General features: G+C 31.2%; 1 protein-coding gene across 8 annotated transcripts in view; it reads right to left on the bottom strand.

Moving 5' to 3' along the window:
• LOC129943118 (peripheral plasma membrane protein CASK) overlaps nucleotides 1-19180 on the bottom strand; it is a 235407-nt gene that overhangs the window by 199419 nt on the left and 16808 nt on the right. For 7 of the 8 annotated variants that reach the window (XM_056052359.1, XM_056052360.1, XM_056052361.1 and 4 more), the window contains exons 3-7: nucleotides 17846-17958; nucleotides 12634-12739; nucleotides 7730-7807; nucleotides 7489-7670; nucleotides 3609-3680 (exon numbers count right to left, since the gene is read on the bottom strand). In XM_056052359.1, coding sequence (XP_055908334.1) covers nucleotides 3609-3680; nucleotides 7489-7670; nucleotides 7730-7807; nucleotides 12634-12739; nucleotides 17846-17958 — 551 coding nt within the window. The remainder of the gene's footprint in view (nucleotides 1-3608; nucleotides 3681-7488; nucleotides 7671-7729; nucleotides 7808-12633; nucleotides 12740-17845; nucleotides 17959-19180) is intronic. The other variant, XM_056052364.1, reaches the window with a different exon arrangement.

Below are 19180 nucleotides of genomic sequence, written 5' to 3'. Positions count from 1 at the left end.
ATATATGAACATTTAAGCAATGATAGAATCGAAATGTTAAGCTATAAGCAATGATTATTGAAAATCAATGTTATTTTTGTTAAAAAGCGATGGCCAATATTTTTAAAACAAACTCGATTATGTACTACGAGTTTATACCTTAAAAACTTTTCAGTATTATTTTAAGTTAAATTTTAAAAAATGTATGAGTAATGTAAAACGATTTTCTATCTCAAGAATCTAATTTTGTTTTTAATTTTTCAAAACTGCAAGAATGCTGAATGCTTAATTCGTTTCAAACCCACATACCCGGATAGAAAAACAATTCAAGTTTGGTTATTAAACTTTAGAGCAACGGGTTCAGTGCTAAAGAGACAATCGTCTGGCCGACCTTTAAGCGCAACAACGCCAGATAATGTGGCACGTGTAAGTACGTCTATCGAGCAATCTCCGAGGCTTTAAGAACTTAAGCATGCAGCTTCGCTAGGATTGTCTGACAGGAGTATAAGACGAATTTTTCACGCACATCCTCATATGCATCCCTACAAAATGATGATCGCACAAAAATTAAGTGAGAGAGATTTTGAAACTCGCGGAGCTGTTTGTGAAGACTTTCTTCAAAACCTTCCCGTTGTGCTGTTTTAATTTATACATATTTATAATATCGGGTACTGTGCTGTACGACCACTGCACAGCCCTTATGTGACAGTTTGGTGTGCTGTTTCTGAATTTGGTGTGTTAGGTCCGTATTTTTTTGAAGAAAATGGGCAAAAAGTTACAGTTAATGCGGATCGCTACTGTCACATGATTGAGACCTTCCTCCAACCAAATTTAAATCAGTTTTGTTTAAAACTAAGTAATTACTTTGGATATTTAGAATGAAACAACAACAACTTGTGTGTGCAACCACCAAGTTCATAGGCTGGAGTTATAGATATTTCACAGGGACCTATACCCGATCATCAGACTCCTTTAGTGGTGCTTAATCGCTTTATGTTCAATTTAATTTTTGAAGAACTTTTGGCCGAGCTGGGCTTGAACAAGCGATCTAGCGTGTGAGGAGCTAATGCACTACGCACTACGCCACCGCACCCACATGAAAGTTGTAAGCCAATTACAGGTTTTTTCGTTCTATCGAACTATACTGAACCGATTAGCATTTTTCTAAGCACACACAAGTAATTGTAGTTGTTTTATTCAGGTTCCTTCTATTATCTCCTCTCTTTTTCATAAGCCAACGATTTCGATTGGATTCGTATGAGGAGGGAGATGAGGCGAAAGAGTTGACACGGGTCAAGATTTTTAATTTTTACAATTCTAAGGAGGTTTTTGTATGAAATTTTATACTCACAGTTTCAAAAATTAAATTGAACATAAAGTGATTAAGCACCACTAAAGGAGTCTGATGATCGGGTTGGTCCCCGTGAAATAGCTATAACTCCACCCTATGAACTTGGTGGTTGCACACACAAGTTGTTGTTGTTTCATTCTAAATATTCAATTGTAAATTCGGCAAGCAGCTGCGTTAAACTGTGAGTATAAAATTTCATACAAAAACCTCCTTAGAAGTAATTACTTTATTTAATGTAAAATGGCATAGTATTTAATTTAAAAAAATCAATCAAATTCTACTGTTAAATTGTTTATTTATTTGTTATTGCCTTTTAAAATACGAGAGATCTTTTTTGGCGCGTTTAACTATCGGAAACAACTTATATTATATAGGTTTTATTTTAACATGTAATATGGCAAAAATTTGGGTCCTGGTTAATATCTGAATTAATTTCAGAACCTCAGAAATGTGTGTCTCTACCACCCAAACCTGAGGCAGTAAATAAGTACAACCTTTGCGTACACATATAAGGATGCCGTGGAAATATAAAATTATATAGTATAGGGTTTTTACATTCACCTTTTTTTAATTCACAGGATGTTTCATATGGGTTCCTTAAGTTACTCTCTAGTTTACTGCTAGAAACAGGACAGGGAACCCTTTATAAAAAATAAAATACAAAATATATTAGGGGGCGCAACAGTCCATGAAAAACCAGGGCCTAGTGACTTTCAACCAATCCTGTGTGCGAGTAATGCTTGTCATGAAAAAGTGCTTTCTCAAATTAGCCAACCTTTATACCAACCGATTACTCCATGATTTCTGTCTAGTGTAAAAATAACTCGGATCCGCTATTATTTTATTTTATGTTGGATAATAACTTTAAGAATATGCGATGGCTTTTTTATCTTAGCTTTAAGAAAAAGTCACTAGGTATATGAAAAACTATGTTATAACAGTTCTAGGTATTTATTGATTACGAAGACACATAAATACATGAGTATTTTGTTTTTAACAATCATTAAAAAAAACTTTAAGCCAATCGAATTCCAGGAACTATCAAAAAACAAAAAAATGTGTCATACAAATGGAAAGACTTAAGTAAATGTCTCTAAAATATAAAAAGCTGACATTTTTACAAGTATTATTTAACCAAAATTCGAAGACATTCCAGATTAAGTCAATCATTTCAGTTGGTTAAGTTTGATTAGGATAATTCTTTTTCAGCAAATTGGTATATATTTACAAACTCTAGAAAATCATTCAAATATTAATCACCTTTCCTTTTGTGTTCTGATCTTTTATAATGATTTAGGCTTAGAATTTTCTAGAGCGAAGTTTTATTTACAAACATACATATCTACGTATGTATATGCAAGGAAAAAGAAAAAAACACCAGGATGGCTTTTTTTATTTTGAGTGGAATAATTTTGTAAATCATTAACCACTGATTTAAGCTTGGTTAGGTATTTCTATAGTGACAAATTTGTAAACATATTCCAGCTATTAATAATAGTCTGCATTAAGTTTTGAATTTTTTTAACCTTCATGCGATTTTTTCAATGTCAACGTATTTAAAATGTCTTGGTTAAACTTACCCTACACACTGGTCCAACTTAAACCATTGCATTCAGACTTGATAAAGTATTATTGTTCTTTTGGGGTTAGATATTTTCAATTTTAAATAAGACGTCAGGATTTTATTTTTCCTTTTAATATTAGTTTCATAGCTTACCTATTATAAATTAGATAGTTATAAGATAGTACAAAATATATCTATGGCGTCAGGGGAAGTCGGAATTTGTATACTTTTTCGAAAACATTATACTTTTTTAGCATTGAATACAAAATAAATGTGACTGTGCACAATGTTTGTCTCTGCAATGCATTGAATAAATGTTGCTTTTTTTATTTTAAAAATACTATTTTCGTTTCGTATCTTAAATATTCTTAACCTTATTGAATGTGCTTAAGGACTGTGTGAATGCTTTTTATTGATTTATTTATGAGGACAAAACGCATTGATTTGTGATTTAAGCGATTCTACTAAGGGTGCAATTTCATGTCTTACATTATTTTGATGTTCTCTGAAAATCTACAAAATGTGACTAGCTTCAAATATGGGTTTTTTTAATGCTTAAGATTTTTGATAATAATTGACTTTTTACTTTTTAAAAAAATATAAAAATGTAAGAATTGAAAACAAAACTCGAACAGAGCTTACATAAGAAAATGCAATTACAAACAAAGTAATAAAAACTATAATGTTTTGGTGGGGTACAAATATTGCGCTTACCCTCCTCGTCAGTTTTTAAATAAAGCTTTCCTCGTGGTGTCATTATCAAACATTTGACATCCATATCTAACTCTGTATTTTGTGTAGGTTGATATAAAACATTAACGACGACAAGGGTGAACGAAGAAAAGTAAAAATAAAATATAAATATGTTTTATTTTAATAAGCTTCTGTCGTTTTCTTAATCTTTTATTTATCTCTTAACATAAAATTTCAAAATTTAATTTATAAAATAATAAGACAAAACGATAAAATAACAAATTAATGTAAATGCAGTATAATATCGAAGCAATTCTTAAGTTTACATATATATTAAGTTATTATATGACATAATGCAATAGATAACTACCAAGTTTTGCAAAACAAATAAATAGAAGATAAGTAACAAAATTGGTAAGTAAATCCATTGAACTTTATCCAGTAGTAGGTTAGAAACAAATAGCTTTTATTCTTAAGAGTTGGTTCGATTTCATACTACATAAAATAAATTGATATTAACCCTTAGTCAATTTAAAATTAGGCGTCTTAAGATCTCAGCACATTTTACGGTAGACTTATTCCTAAATAAATGCACATATTTTATAATTTTTTTGAAATAACCCGAATTGTTCAATATAAACTATAGCAAATAAATGAAAAGTGGGTGGGTTCCACTCCCCTTGATTGTATATTCCTATTCTATACACATACCTACTACAGCTTATTTAATTTTGATCGTAATACAACGATGGGATGTGTTCCAAATAAGTTTCGTAATAAATAGACATGGATATGTAGTCTACACTACGAATTAAATTTATTCGATAAAAGGGATTTCCCTCGAAAATAGCCTTAACGTGTACTTTTAGAATATTTTTCCGAAAGTTACAACTACTTTTTAATTTATTAAAACTTTAATTTGGTGTCAAAAAGAAAATGATATTTCAAGAGGACTGCAATACAATGAACTTGCGAACAAAGTATAATGTTATGTTCAATTATTACAAACTCCCATCACTTTAGGCACTGCCACCAAACAAGAGTGATAAAATATTTAACAAATTCGCAAGAAAAACTTAATTAATGTAAGAATTTACCTAGATGGAAATTTTTAGTATTCAAAGAAACACTTTTTTCTATAGGTTATACTTCGCAAGGAGCATGTCATTGTGTTCAGTCAACATCATCGCCGTCATCGTCACCATTTGCCAGCGGGGAAACCATTCTTTTTCCGGTTATCAGTTTTTCTGCTGTTTAGTCGTCGCTCATGTCACATAAAGTATGAAAAAGGCAGCAGTGTTATAACGAATACTCTGTTATTTAATGACATTTTCGCGATTCAAGAACATATTATGCAGACGCAGAACGTAGAACATAAGATAGAAGACAGGCGATGACGAAGCTTAAGGCTTTTACATTTCAGTGTGCAGAACAAAAAGGAAAATAAAATGAAAAGGGTTGCAAGCTTCTTTAAAGAGGGGGAGAAGTAAGGTTACCAGCCGCAACTCTTTACATTCCGCGAGAGTTCTGATGCGTTCAGACGTTTATAAGAGATTGATTTTTTGTGTTTGGAACGGACTTCTTCTAAAAAGTTGGAGTCATTTCTTGAAGTATACCTTAATTTCGGTGCACACTAACGTCTTTTTAAATTGCGGTTATGGAGCAGCACTCGTTTCTTTTTATACAACTCCGTTACTGCAAGTCAAACGTGATTCCCCCGAGAAAAAATCGCATGTGTGCGTTAAAACTGTTGTGACATCGCAGCGTCACGAAAGTGTGCACGGGGTTTAAGATAGATATAATTATAAATAAAAAGATTATGATACTCATTTATTTGAATAGATTAATTGTCAAATATATTATATTCCTTATAATCCTAAAATTAACAAAATTTGTTATCGTTAAAAATTAAATTGTTGGTCCTAACTCATGTAAGACTGAGTAATCTTATAAAATGTATGAAAGTATTCCAATATTCGAGGTATTCGATGTCGAAATAATTTAAAAGATGCATTCTGCGTACTTTTTCCAACTTGATTACAAAAATGCCAGTCAAGGAAAGATTGATGTAAAAAATGGTCACTTCGAAATTTGAATCCGGTATGAGAGCGAGAATGTCCTAATCTGCATAGTAGAACAAATTTCTGTTTATTATACTCGTATATTATATTTAAGTTCAGTGGCTCGATTCTACTGATTCTATTCGAAGCCCATTTCTGATTCTACTTTCAAATCGTACTACGTATGAAAGTAGAAGCTGTTTTCAAAAAAATTTGTACTTTCAAACGAGTATTGAGTTGTATGACAGTTTTAAAAACAAAAAAAAAAAAAACATCAAATTTTTGGACAAAAATAATTGTTACAAAAATTGGAATTGCACAGATATATGTCAATAATACTTGCCGAAGTTTTGACTTCAATCAAAAGAATCAGTTACCCGCTGATCATGAATTTTTAAATGAATGAGAAAGAGAAACGAAAGTCTAAACGCTATTCTTGGAAAAAATTACGAATTTCCGATGTAATTGGGTGGTAGATGGAACTCATATTCAACATTTTACTCACACTTTGACAACAAAAAAAACTTCGCTCACAAACACATTTGATGTAGAGTGATTATTTTCGATTTTCGAGTTACGTAGCTCTTCGTTTATTCGAAAGTTCATAAGAATATAGTTGGTACTTTTAGAACTATTCGATTCTCGTTGGTTCGAAAGTAGTCAAATATACATAGTACCAATTCTTCCAATTCGAGTAATTTAATTGTAGAATCGAGTTACAAGGGCACCTAATTTGCTTGTTTTCTTTCAGATACATTGGATTTTTAAAAAACAAGTCTTCTGTTTTTGGTGTCCTTAGTTTTGCGAGTTTATACGAGTACAATATGGTAACCGTAGGGATAAAGAATGAAGTCATAAAATATAGAGGAGGTGTGGAGCAGCTTTGCGTTAAAATAACATTTCGTAATGGATAATAAAGTAAATGCTTTGGTTATGCTTCGTTCTCCTCTTGTTTCTACTTTTACATTGTAATTCAGTCTTTTTTAAAGCTACTGCCGTTGCTGCTACCACTGCTTTCAACTTCTCTGAGTCGGACGGACAAGTCGGAAAACAGAAAGCATCTTGCCAAATTGAATACAAACAGAGAGACAAGTCTTTTGAGTCAACCACCTTTTTTCTATTTTTATTTGCGTTTTTTAATTTTACATTCAAGCAGATTATACTTACATATTTGTATATGTACGTACATGCATTTTGTATTTCCGTTTTTTTTATTTAAATTTAATTTTGAGGGAAAAGATTTGATATCAACAACAGTGAATATTAAAAAATAATGTGATGCGATAGACGAGACAGTTAAATTCAAAGGAACTCCCACCATTTGTTTAAGTCTCGTAAATCAGTCATAGACACAATAAGTTAAAGAAAAAGAAGTACAAACACATCTTTATAGAAACATACATATTTTAAGACTGCTTCTTTATTAGATGAAAATAAGATTCAAATGACATCTATTAATACATTTTAGACCAAAAACTACTCAGATTCCTCATTTTATTCAAAAACATTGTCGTATGTGGTCCTTTTAATCAGAAGTCAGGGTTTTTCAAGCACCCAATTTACTTCAAATTCCTTTTAAACTTTTTTTAAATTCGACTATACAAGGTACTTACCTGCTTTTATCAAAGTGGATTCAAGTAAATATTTTAAAACGCTCAATTTCAGATCAAGAAACAGGATCTCAAAAAGTAAAGACTAAATCAGGCGACACATCAAAACATCAACAAACACACATTAAATAAAAATCTAATCCATACAAATCTGAAGCGAAACTCAAATTCAATTCATAAAGACGCGTTATGCTTTTCTGTCTAGGTATTTTGTAATTATACGTAACTTACCATGGGTTTCTATAGTATCTCTGCCTCCAGGAAGCTGTATAGCTGAACCAAATCCACCTAATTTTACTGGAGCAGAGTTGTCTGCGGTAGCTAAAAGCGCACAAGCTGGCCTTACATCACGATGCAATATATCGTTTTCGTGGCAATATCGAAGTGCCTCAAGTATTTGACGCATATAATGACTGCGGATTTCAATTGTTTAAAAATAGTAATTAAACGTGTTTGACATTTGTGTACTTACCAAGCTACCGCTTCGCTATACACAAATCCTGCCACTGCTCTACGGACAACTTCGAAACACAAATCTGATCCTTCCATACTGAAAGAGCAGAAAGTATATTTATTTCAAAATGAGAATAAATGCATTTTTTTTTTAAATAATAGAACAAAATAAATATATATGTACATAAAAGTGCTTATATTTTTTGGGACATTAGAAGAAGCTGTCAATTTTGAAGCTATTTTTTTTTTACGTTTGATAATAAATTTAATATAAGTTGTAAACTGTTTAGACTCACTACAAAAATGGTGAAATTTGGCAGGGACGATTCGCAATTAGTCAAGAAAAGTTTTCTGACCGTTTTGTTTCACTAATGCCAACAGAGATCTTGTGATGAACACATTTAGACTTTTTTCCATTTCTATTCTATTATTTAAATGATCCTCAAAAGATTTATGACCTCAAACATGGAATTCGTCACTGAATTGGAAATGAAAAAATTCAAGAAAATTTACGGGTTTTTGTTTTAGACGTCAGGTTTTAAATTTGACAATAAATTTTGTATTTAATGTTTTTTGCAAATCGTGCAGATTTATTATAAACAGTGAAATAATGGCCCCAATTGCGGTAAAAAGCGTTCGAAATTAGGCCGCTCGGCTGAAAGTCGTTCGAGCCACCCGCGCTGAGACTTGTTCAAAATCATTTTTAAACTATACTGACAAACTCTTGCCTTTAAAATAACGCTAAATTCTTGGCCATAACATTAAATCATAAGCGTTAGGTAATAAAACTATACGACTTAAAAAAAAACCTTTATATTTGGCTAACATTGTTTTCATTTGTTTTTTTTTTTTTTTAAATAAAATTAATACCATAATGCAGAACCCTATACTATGGATTCTTATATAATTTCTATATTCAATTTTGTCTTTTCTTTTGTTTTATTAATTACCTAAGAAACCAATCTGTTTGGCATACGAATATGTTATTAAAATTGGCAAAGGCGATAGGACAAGATTTTACATTTTTCTAAGCGACGCGATTATGTAACTTAACGCTTATATAAACTTTCCCTTCAAATTGGAGACTGCATGTGCGTGCTTCAACATTTAACCAAGTAAATTGACAACCTAAAATAATGTACCTATAATCTACAGTTTAAACTCACTCAATATTTAATTGCATTTTCCTTTAGTAACGTTGTTAGTTTGAAATGGTTGTCATTAGCTTTTATTTCTATTCAACAAAAATATTAAGCGTATAATTTGTACACCGACCTTTATTACATATATAAGAAAGGGCACCATTCTTGCTATCCTTCTGGGCAAGTTAGCTTCAACAAGTCTTCTACGAAAAGTTCTGGGAGTTATTGAAAGCTGTAGTTTGTTTTTTATTGTAAGGATCTTTTTTGAGGCGCAAGTTATCTTTCAGTCTTCTGTTGGGGTTGTTTTGCTTGGTTTTCCTTTGTTTTTTTGGATCTCAGCGGTTAAATTGCTTTTGCAATCAACTTGAGAGATCTGACCATTATTCTATTTCACTCAAAGATTTTCCCTCACTTCCTAGAACTAAAATGACAGCTTTCTCTTCTAGGAAACTATGCCTACCGCGACCCATATTTTCCTTAAAATTAATTGTTATATTATTGAAATAATTTTAATTTACTTCCTAAAGTGAACTTATTGTTTTATAAAAATAAAAAAAATATTAAAAACTATATGTGTGTACTAGCTAAATGTTAAGGTCTGTGTTCCAATGTATTTCTGTTTTAATGTCCACTAAAAAAGCCGTCTTACCTAAGGAACGATTCATCTCCAAAAAATCAACAAGACAAAAATAAAACCTATGTTATTTTGCATAAGAAAGTCTAACTCTTTTTTGATAACGGTTAAAACTACTTTGAATGCATGTTGTTGTTTTAATTTGGTTTTACTCTGTGTCTATTTTTATGTCCATATTTGTATATGACCAATAATGCACAAACACCAACTATGTGTGCAGTAGAGATAATGTATTAATTAAGTCGGCATTATTTATAAAGAAAACCAAATATACTACATGTACTACATGTACTATGGTAAACCGGGCATATTCGTATTTTGGGCACATTCCACATTGCCGTTTTTATTTAGAACGTTTGTGTGCAAAAACTCGAAAAGCTTCCTCCTCCAAATTCATACGGTGCTTTTTAATTTGACAGTTGACAATTTCTGAAAAATGTAAGAAGTGTTTGTTTTTTTGCTTCTGATGGCTGTAATTTTTGACTTCAGGTAAGTAAGCAATCTTTAATATTTAGTTGGTTGAAATTAGAGTGATATTGTACGAATAATGTGTGTAAAGTATCAAACTTTAAACAACATAAACATTTTGAAGTTTCATATTTTTTGGTGAAATAAAAAATCTAAAATAAATTTAAGACATCGGGATACATTCGTCATTTTTGAAAGGGGAGCAATCGGCGGCGCCTGACGGTATACATTCACCATCAGCCGAATGTACCTTAAATTATATATTTGAACGTAATTTATAGACAGATTTTTTGTTTTAATATTTTGGAAATGGTTCGTAACAATAAAAAGACCAATCAAATGAATGTGCAATACAAAAAGCCATTTCGGACGTAAGACATAGACGAGAAACTTTAGCTTAAGCTTTTCCAAATATGTTATCAAACGCATAACATTAAAGTCAAGAATAAAAAAGGACGATTAATTGAGAGATAGTTCAAAGACTGGAGGCGGAGGGGGAACCTTTCAATCAAAATATGCATACCGACAAATAATGACCAAAGATCATTAAACATTTTAACAACATGGACTTACTTATCATACATTTAAGAAGTTTGTTTATGAGTTAACGTTAAAACACAATCTTTGTCACCAGGAGAAATTCGGCAAATACAACTGCCAAGTATGCAATCACCAGAAATGATACGTCGAATTCAACGATTAATAGCTGCAAAAAACCTTTCAAGGAGCGGATCTCTTCGAATGTTAAATATGTCTACAAAAAACATCGGGCAAAAGGAATTTTAAATAAATTTAAAAACCTAAGAAACAGTTCGAGTGGTGCAATTTCCCTCGAAACGCATGCAACAAAAACAGCAAGAAAAATAAGATGTTCCAAGTCAAAAGAAAAAAACCAATGAAACCTGAATCTTCAGATGGAAGTGAGACTGAGATACTGTATGCTGAGTCAGACCAGTCGATGGTGTGCTTACAAAAGACTCAAGTTGTAGTGATACTGAAGAAACACATTTTTTGAAGAATTTGGCTGATGACCCGTTGACTGTGACAGATTACATTCTAGTTAAGTTAAATGGAAATTTAAAAAAACAAACGTATTATGTTGGGGAAATAATTGAACCCCTTAATAAAGACGTTTCCTTAACACTGAAGAGTGAAATCGAATTAAAACTACCTGATCCTTCGAATACAGCATCAACATCTACATCTTGGACTATATTTTGCTTTAATATTAACTTGACTCACTGCTAAGTCACAACATTTTCATCTGAATTTTTTTATTTAGTCTTATGAATTTTATTAAGTCTTATCTTGTGTTGGGGCACATGTTAACATTAGGACTTTAAATCCTAAATGTTAACATTTCATTTAATGTTGAAGGTTTTTCAATACGTTCATTAACTTGGTTAATTCGAAGTTTGGAACTTTTGGTGCCGAATGTGCCCCAGTTTACCTTCTTATTCTATGCGAATATTTAATTAAAGGATGATACAAAATTCTGATTATATTGATGAACAACAACAGAACGAAAAATTACACCGGTGAATCATTTTACTCAATATTTAATTTTGCTGTGTTACGAAAATAGTACATATTATGTCAAAATATATGGATAAATGGATTGATAAATAATACGATATTAAAAGCTACGAAAAGAAATTTATCTGGATTTGCCATTTTCATGAGTAGTTGTTTATGTTTGTTGCAAATATGTAATATGTTGTGAAAAATTAAAACTGGTTGGAACTCATCCATTTTTTTTAAATTAAATTAATCACAGACACTGGGATTTAAGTATTTATTTTAACTATGTGTTGTAATTTATTAGCCCTGATAAATTGTTCACACAAAGATAATAAAACTTGTAAGTTCTTTAATCATTTATAAATATCTCAATATTCAAAATATCCGGTTTTTAACAGATGTTTCTTGTTTAGTTTTACTTATTAATTTTTTCCAGCATTATGCAATTTTGTTGATTATGCTATTGAAAACATGACAATTTTCAAATATTCACATTTGGTTAAATATATACCCATATTCAAAAGAAACTTTGCTTTTTTTCTTAACTTATTTCAAGTTTATATTATATTGCTCTTTCAGTAGATGAAAGAAGTTTTCTAAACACTTATCTTCCAAGAGATGTCGACGAATTTCCACATGAAGAAATTTATCAAATGATATTATGCATATTTCTGTTTTTCACTTCAATACCAAGATGCATTTCAATCGTTAATACCGACGATAAGGAAGGTACATTTTTTTCTCTTCTCAAATACATTACTACTAAAGGATGTTCTGGGATTACATAAGGAATAAGGATATGCCTTTGCCTTCCATTCACATTTCATATTAACATTCATTTAAAACTTCCGGCAGGCTTTTTCTGCAATAACAGCAAAAAAGATAAGGCACTCCAGGAAGGCATAAATATTAAAATACATCTACCTACAAATTAACTACTGCACTTTGAGTTGTTGGAACAACTCTGAAACCTAAAAAAACAATTTATTTTTCGCAAGAATGATTCGGAGAACTAAGCATACAGAAATCAAAACAGGAGTAAAACAACTTTTGAATTAATTAAATTTAAAAAAAACCTGAACTAAACGAATAAAAAAAGGTTTGTCAAAATTTCAATTTAATTGTTTATCAACCAAAATATTAAAAAAATATACTTACAACTCAAAGACCATGTAAAGCATCCCTTCAGAGCTGTAGGTCTCCAGGAGTTCAACAATGTGTGGGTGTTTCAGCATGTGGCAGATGGTGGCTTCTCGTTTTAAATCTAAAAATTAAAACAAAAAAAATTAAATTTTAAATTTTATAAACCAAAGCAATTTCTGTCAAATTGGTTTTCGAGATGTTAACTTTGATAACCATTTTTACGGCCGAACACATTTATGATTTTAGTCATTTGGAAACGAAAGCAACCATGAAATACAAAAGGAATCACTTTAATTTACTTAAGGTTCCTATTGGGTGAGGGTTTATTTCTCCATCCCGTTGATTGAACAGTACTCTGGAGAAGAACTTGCAAACAATAAAGGCAACATGGTAGGACTATTGGGATTATATCGATTTAGGATTAAATTGATAAGTAGGCATCGACAGATCCAACAAACAGATGTTAATGCCTAAAGTAACCTGTGTGTCGTTGCATTTAGGAAAAGATCTATACACGTTAAATAAAACTCAAGTGCAAAAGAAACACACAAACAGCGGCATTTAGTTTAAGAAAATATTATTCATTTGTTTTAATATTAAATTTGTACGAACAAGAGCAATAAAGATACTAAGTAAACTGTTCTATAAAACATGAAACATTTAATATACATATAACGGGATATAGTAGCTCGTAAATGAGCTCGTATTGCATAAGGATTAAAACCCCATTGTAAAAGAGTTAAATCTGTAACGGTCGATTCCTTCACAGAGTTTTATCAATCAATTTAAAACTCGATATAATACTTTCCGTTTATTTTTAAAAAACTTTGTGCTTTATTTTACTAACCAATTCTTTGACGAAGTTCTAGTTTCTAAAACTCGGTTTATTGAATAATTGCAATTCGGTGGAGTTCTAACTCATTTCTTCTTCAAGTTCTAGAGCGTTAGGACTCTGATTTAGATCTCAGTCTGGGATAAAACTTTGATTTAATAGACTATCAAATTCGAGGGTCGGTTTAGAATTGTTTTTAAATTTAAAAAACTTTGTGCTTTATTTTACTAACCAATTCTTTGACGAAGTTCTAGTTTCTAAAACTCGGTTTATTGAATAATTGCAATTCGGTGGAGTTCTAACTCATTTCTTCTTCAAGTTCTAGAGCGTTAGGACTCTGATTTAGATCTCAGTTTGGGATAATACTTTGATTTATTAGACTATCAAATTCGAGGGTCGGTTTAGAATTGTTTTTAAATTTTTGAACAACGAATTTTCTCGTATTGTGCAACAACAATTGATTGTTAGAAAATACGCGGATAGACTCAGCTCAGAACAACTAAAAACAATGACAAAAGTGTTCACCGCTAAAAAAAACTGACAATCATTCAATATTATTAAAAGATAGAATGTCAGAAATGTATGTCAAAAATCTTACATGGTGCTATTAAAGTAGTTTATTATTCGTTAAAAGATCATTATTTTACTTGACCGAGATCTGATTTCATAAAACTCAATAATAAAATTACACTGATTTCTAAGAACTTTGCCAATGTAGATGTATGAACATTTCTTCAGTGTTTTATAATTTCTATAGAACTCGGTGTTAATTCAGTATTAAGTTTAGGAATTTAAATCTAGGTTTCATAAAACAAAATTCTAAATAACTTTCATAACACTCGATTACATTTTTTGACATTTAAATGCTTGTGATGTTTCATTGTCCAGGAAAAAATGTTGTCATTAGAACCCCAAATTTGATTGTCTAATAAATCGCGGTTCTATCTCAAACCATGATTTAAATCAGAGTTTAAGCTGAACTTGCTGAAGAAATAAGTTAGAACTCAACCGAGTTTTAATTTTTTGATAAACCGAGTTTCATAGATTAGAAACTTTCAAAAAATTGGCTATAAGCTTTTCAAAATCAAGTTTTAAAATATTTTTCACTTTATTTTGCATGTCAATTACAGAGAGACAGACATTTTTAAAATTCGCAACAAAACTACGAAACAATATCAACAATTAGGCAATTTGTGGTCGTCCTGAAAAAAAATTTTGTTTTACTTCTGGTGGAAAGTTTATAAAGGGTTTTTCAATTAGGGCGGGTAATTGTTTAAATGGAATATTAGAAGCTGTGTGTGAGGTAAAAAATTTAAAAGGCGCATGTATGCCATTAAGTGAAGAATATGACATCATTCAAATGCCCGCCTCTGCTTTTTACGATGGCACGGACCCGAGTGGTCTAATTTGCAATGACTCTTCCGAATAGATCCGACTGAATTTGAGCAATGGCCTGTGTTATGATCACTTTTAGGGCATCGGTCTTTTGTGGTATATTTGCATAGACCATCGACTTCCAGAAACCCCACAGGAAAAAGTCTAGCGGGGTCAAATCGCATGACCGTGGTGTCCAATTGACTTCAGCCCTGCCAGAGATAACCTTTCCCTCAAATCGTTCATACAAAATGTCAATCGTGGAGTTTCCTGTGTGGCACGTAGCGCCGTTTTGCTAGAACCACATGTCGTCTAGGTCCATATGGTTCAATTTGGGACATAAGAAATGAGTTACATAGTTATGTAGTGCTCGCTGTTGAAGGTGACCGCCTAACATCGTTTTCAAAAATGTATGGACCAATGACGCCGACTTAATTCGCTTTAATATGAAAGCAGTTATTTTAAAGAATACAAATTAAACATTATTATGGGTAGATATTTGGCAACCCTTTATTTCTATGTATTTAAAAACATGTATATTTATCAATTAAAAATTAAAAAGTCGTTCTTACCGTTTTCAAGGTAAATAAATAATGCATTAATGATTTACACATTTTACTACATTACTATTATTGTTTTGGCAGTAATTTTTTATTTACTTTTTGATTTTTTATTGAATTTAAAAGCTTCGGTTTCTTAAAAAAACGCGTAAAAAGTCGTTGGCCCGCGAAGAAAAAGGTAAATTCACGGTAGGACACCGCCGCTCGTCAACAATAATTCAAAAAATATATGAAAAGACACAAGTTGTGTGCTTAAGAAAAGAAGTAATGGCAAAAATGAACCTATAGGAATAGAAGTACAACGAGTCCAACAAATAAATAATAAAACATGATTTGAAGCTTTCCTACGAAAACAAATGTGCCAAACCTGCGCTCTTACCACGACACAAGCTTGTCCTGCTTCATTTGCTAAAAGACATCAGTTCCGTAAAGAGGAGTGAAGAACAGTCATTTTTAGATACGAGAAGAAGACTAATTTGAATGGTCGAGACGGCGCGCGACGCTGCGCAAACGGCGATATTTCCGCATAATTTTACATTTCTCCGCAATATTTTTGTTTTTAATTTTAACCTAAAATGATTTTTTGAATGGTTGTGTAATTTCGGGAAATTTTTTACTCATAATAAAATTGTTTTCCAAAGTATTACACAAAAAAACTGTTCCTAACAAGATTACTTGAATTGATTTTATTTTGTTAGCATTTTTTTTTATTTAGGTACTTTGTGCTAGATTCTCTTGCCCGCACATTGATACTGACCACTGACCACCTTGATCCAGTAGAACTTTCTTTTAATCCAGAAAAAAAATTAATGAAATATTGCCATATGTGGGTGTGAATTTTCTACTTGAGTATACCAAAAAAGTGTATTTTTTAGAGAGGTTTTGCAGAAATAGATACATGTGTATATATACATATGTGTATATTTATTAAGTACTTATGTAGGTTACATAGCATATATGAGCTTGAGTTTAATTTGTCTGTGGCTATGAACATTTCACTCAGGGATGCGGACGTGCTTATTAGGATACAAGGTTGTTAAAGTGGAAATCCCTGTGAGCCTTGCTTTCATATAATATGAGTTGAAATTGGCCAGCACTTGTACTACGTATATTATAATAATGAAGGGATTATGGAGGAGTATATATGAGAAATTACTAAATCCTTAGCGCATAGGCATGTATCAGGAAACCTTTTAAGGAAATTACTTCACCCCTGGCATGATACTCGTACCGCAACATAAAAAGATACACTTTGTGGGCGACGACGGGTAACTTTTAACTCTCAAATTTGCTCAATAGATGCATATTGAAAACCTAAATACTTTTAAAAGTAAGTATGTAACTAGTTAAAATCTGAATTCACCCCGTTCCCTTCGCATCGTTTCAACGCAACTCTATTTCGAATCTGCGTATAAGTATTTATTAAAATTTATTTTAATTCGTTAGCATTAGCCAAGGTTATTTCCATTTGCTTTTCCTCACAGTATATACACACATATGTGTATGGCAGATATGGAAAATCTGATTAAATTTTAATAAACATTTTTTTATTAAGCTACTATAGGTATAAATGAAAGCAAGCTTAATTTCCATCCCTGCCAGACCTACAAATTTTTGATGTATTATTTAGGGAAGCAAAAAGTATCTTAACACTAAATTTCAAATTTTTTAAACATTTTTGTATATTCTGGTCATTTGTAAATGTTCCTTGAAAATTCCTCGATTATTACGAATTATTCGTTTATATCTTTTTTGGCTGTAAAAAATGGTTTTCAGTAATTTTGTTTCCGTAATATTTAGCTATTTCAAGCCTACAAAACATAAACAAATTTTCTTTTTGCACTTGCCAAACATGAGAAAAACATTTCGAATATCTTAAGTAGATAACAGAAATTTATGGAAAACTATAATTAGACAGTAAAGAAAGCACGAAACCATCTTTTACAAGGCCATTTTTAATAAACCCAAAAAATTCTACTTGAAAATATGTTTGAACACGTTCTCTATGAGTTTTCATAAAAGGACAACAAAGTTGTGGCCCTAAAATAAAAGAACAATGTATCTTTCTACATAATTAAGAGAACCCTTAAAATATAGATATTAATTTCCAAACATTGTTCAAAGAAAATGTTAACGAAACACAAACTTCCCTTGAAAAAAGAGCTTATTGATCGACTTTCTCAGTCGCTAACTTTTTTCCATTTGCTTTGATTCTCTACCTCAATGAATGCAATTTTTTTTTGGTGAAAACTTTAATATTCATTGAAAGTAAGAAAAAAGTAACACTTTAAAGACAGAACTTTTTTAATGTTTTTTTTTTTCTTTGTTAAGCAATGAAGAGGGAGATGGTGGAGTGGTTGTTGGGGTTTTTCTTCAGCCAAACGAGTGATTATTCAATTTTCTTCTGATGATGTTTTCAAGTTTAATTAAAGTAATGGAAGTACTGATTTTTTGTACATACCCGCTGTACTCAATCCGGGGCTTGCAGTAAACTTTGCTACGTCTACTATTTTCACCGCGAACTGTTGTCCAGATTCCCGATGAATGCATCTTCTTACAATGGAAAATGGTCCCCTGAAAATAAAAGACGTATTTTTAGGTCTTTGTTATAACAAATTATATTTTTATTAAGTGTTTAAATGGTATTTCATGTTTTTACTAAGTGTTTAAATATAAAGCAGAGACTTGAGGTTGTGGTAATTTAGCATCATAGGCATTGGAAAACCTCATCTTTAATCGTATGCTTTTGAAGTGATGAGTAAATAATATACGAGATGAATAAATAAATAAATAAAACTTTAATAATGATAAATAAATAAATAAATAGGATCAACCTCTTTTGTACAAGTAATGTCAGGGATAAAGGTCTAGAGGTGAAAAATCATTTATTTTTATGGGACAATCAAAAAGACAGCCTGGATAAAAAACGTCAACTTTGCAGAGTTCAAAGAAAGGATCAAAGCTCAAAAACAAAACTATAGATTTTTTTTCGTTGTGCTTAACAAATCAATTTCAGTACTTAATTAACTTCCCAAAGAAAGTTTTTTTAATGGATCCGATTTTTCAAATTGAAAATTTTGACATTTCTCGACGTTTCAAGGTCCCTAGAGTCGAAATAAACTCAAACTAAACTATTTCTTGATATGAAAAATATTGTTGATAATTTTTTAATTTTTAAGAATGATTCAACTGACAACTTTTTCAACCCAACACGAAAACCCACAAACTTTTAAGCAAGACAAATCGACAGATGTTATGAGAAGTTATCAGTGTGGGTCGCATCACAGCCTCTTTTTTGTATTCGTTATCCGTCGTAACGTTCGTGTCCTTCCACATGAAAAAATATTTTTGATTTTTTTTAAATTTTTTGGAATTCATCCTTTGTTTTTGAAAGACTTTCCCCAATTGTGTTTTTTGCGTTTGTCCATCTTTAATGCGTACATTTGATGCGTCAATTTAGGAGCAATAGGGGATCTCAAAATTAAATTGAACTGCATTTTATTTTTCGAGGCCTTGAGAATGATTTTCATAAGGTTTAAAAAAATTAAAACTGCGAAAATTTAATTATAAAGAACGTATTCTTGTAGAATGCATACTTTTTTGAGTATGCAAAAAGGAATTTTAAAGATACTTTTGTTTAAATTATATGACTTCAATTTAAACAAACCAATATGATACCCGCAACGGTGAAGTACTATCATTTCAGATCAGAGGTTCAATTTGGTTTTTAATTTAGATTTTTAACTTAGATATCAAAGCTCCAACAATTCAATTAAAAGAGAAAACGAAATACAAA

The sequence above is a fragment of the Eupeodes corollae genome, chromosome 1 (assembly GCF_945859685.1).
Source record: "Eupeodes corollae chromosome 1, idEupCoro1.1, whole genome shotgun sequence".
In the NCBI taxonomy this organism is placed as follows: Eukaryota; Metazoa; Arthropoda; class Insecta; order Diptera; family Syrphidae; genus Eupeodes; species Eupeodes corollae.
Note: the sequence above shows the minus strand (reverse complement) of the source record. Positions and strands in the feature narration are given on the sequence as shown.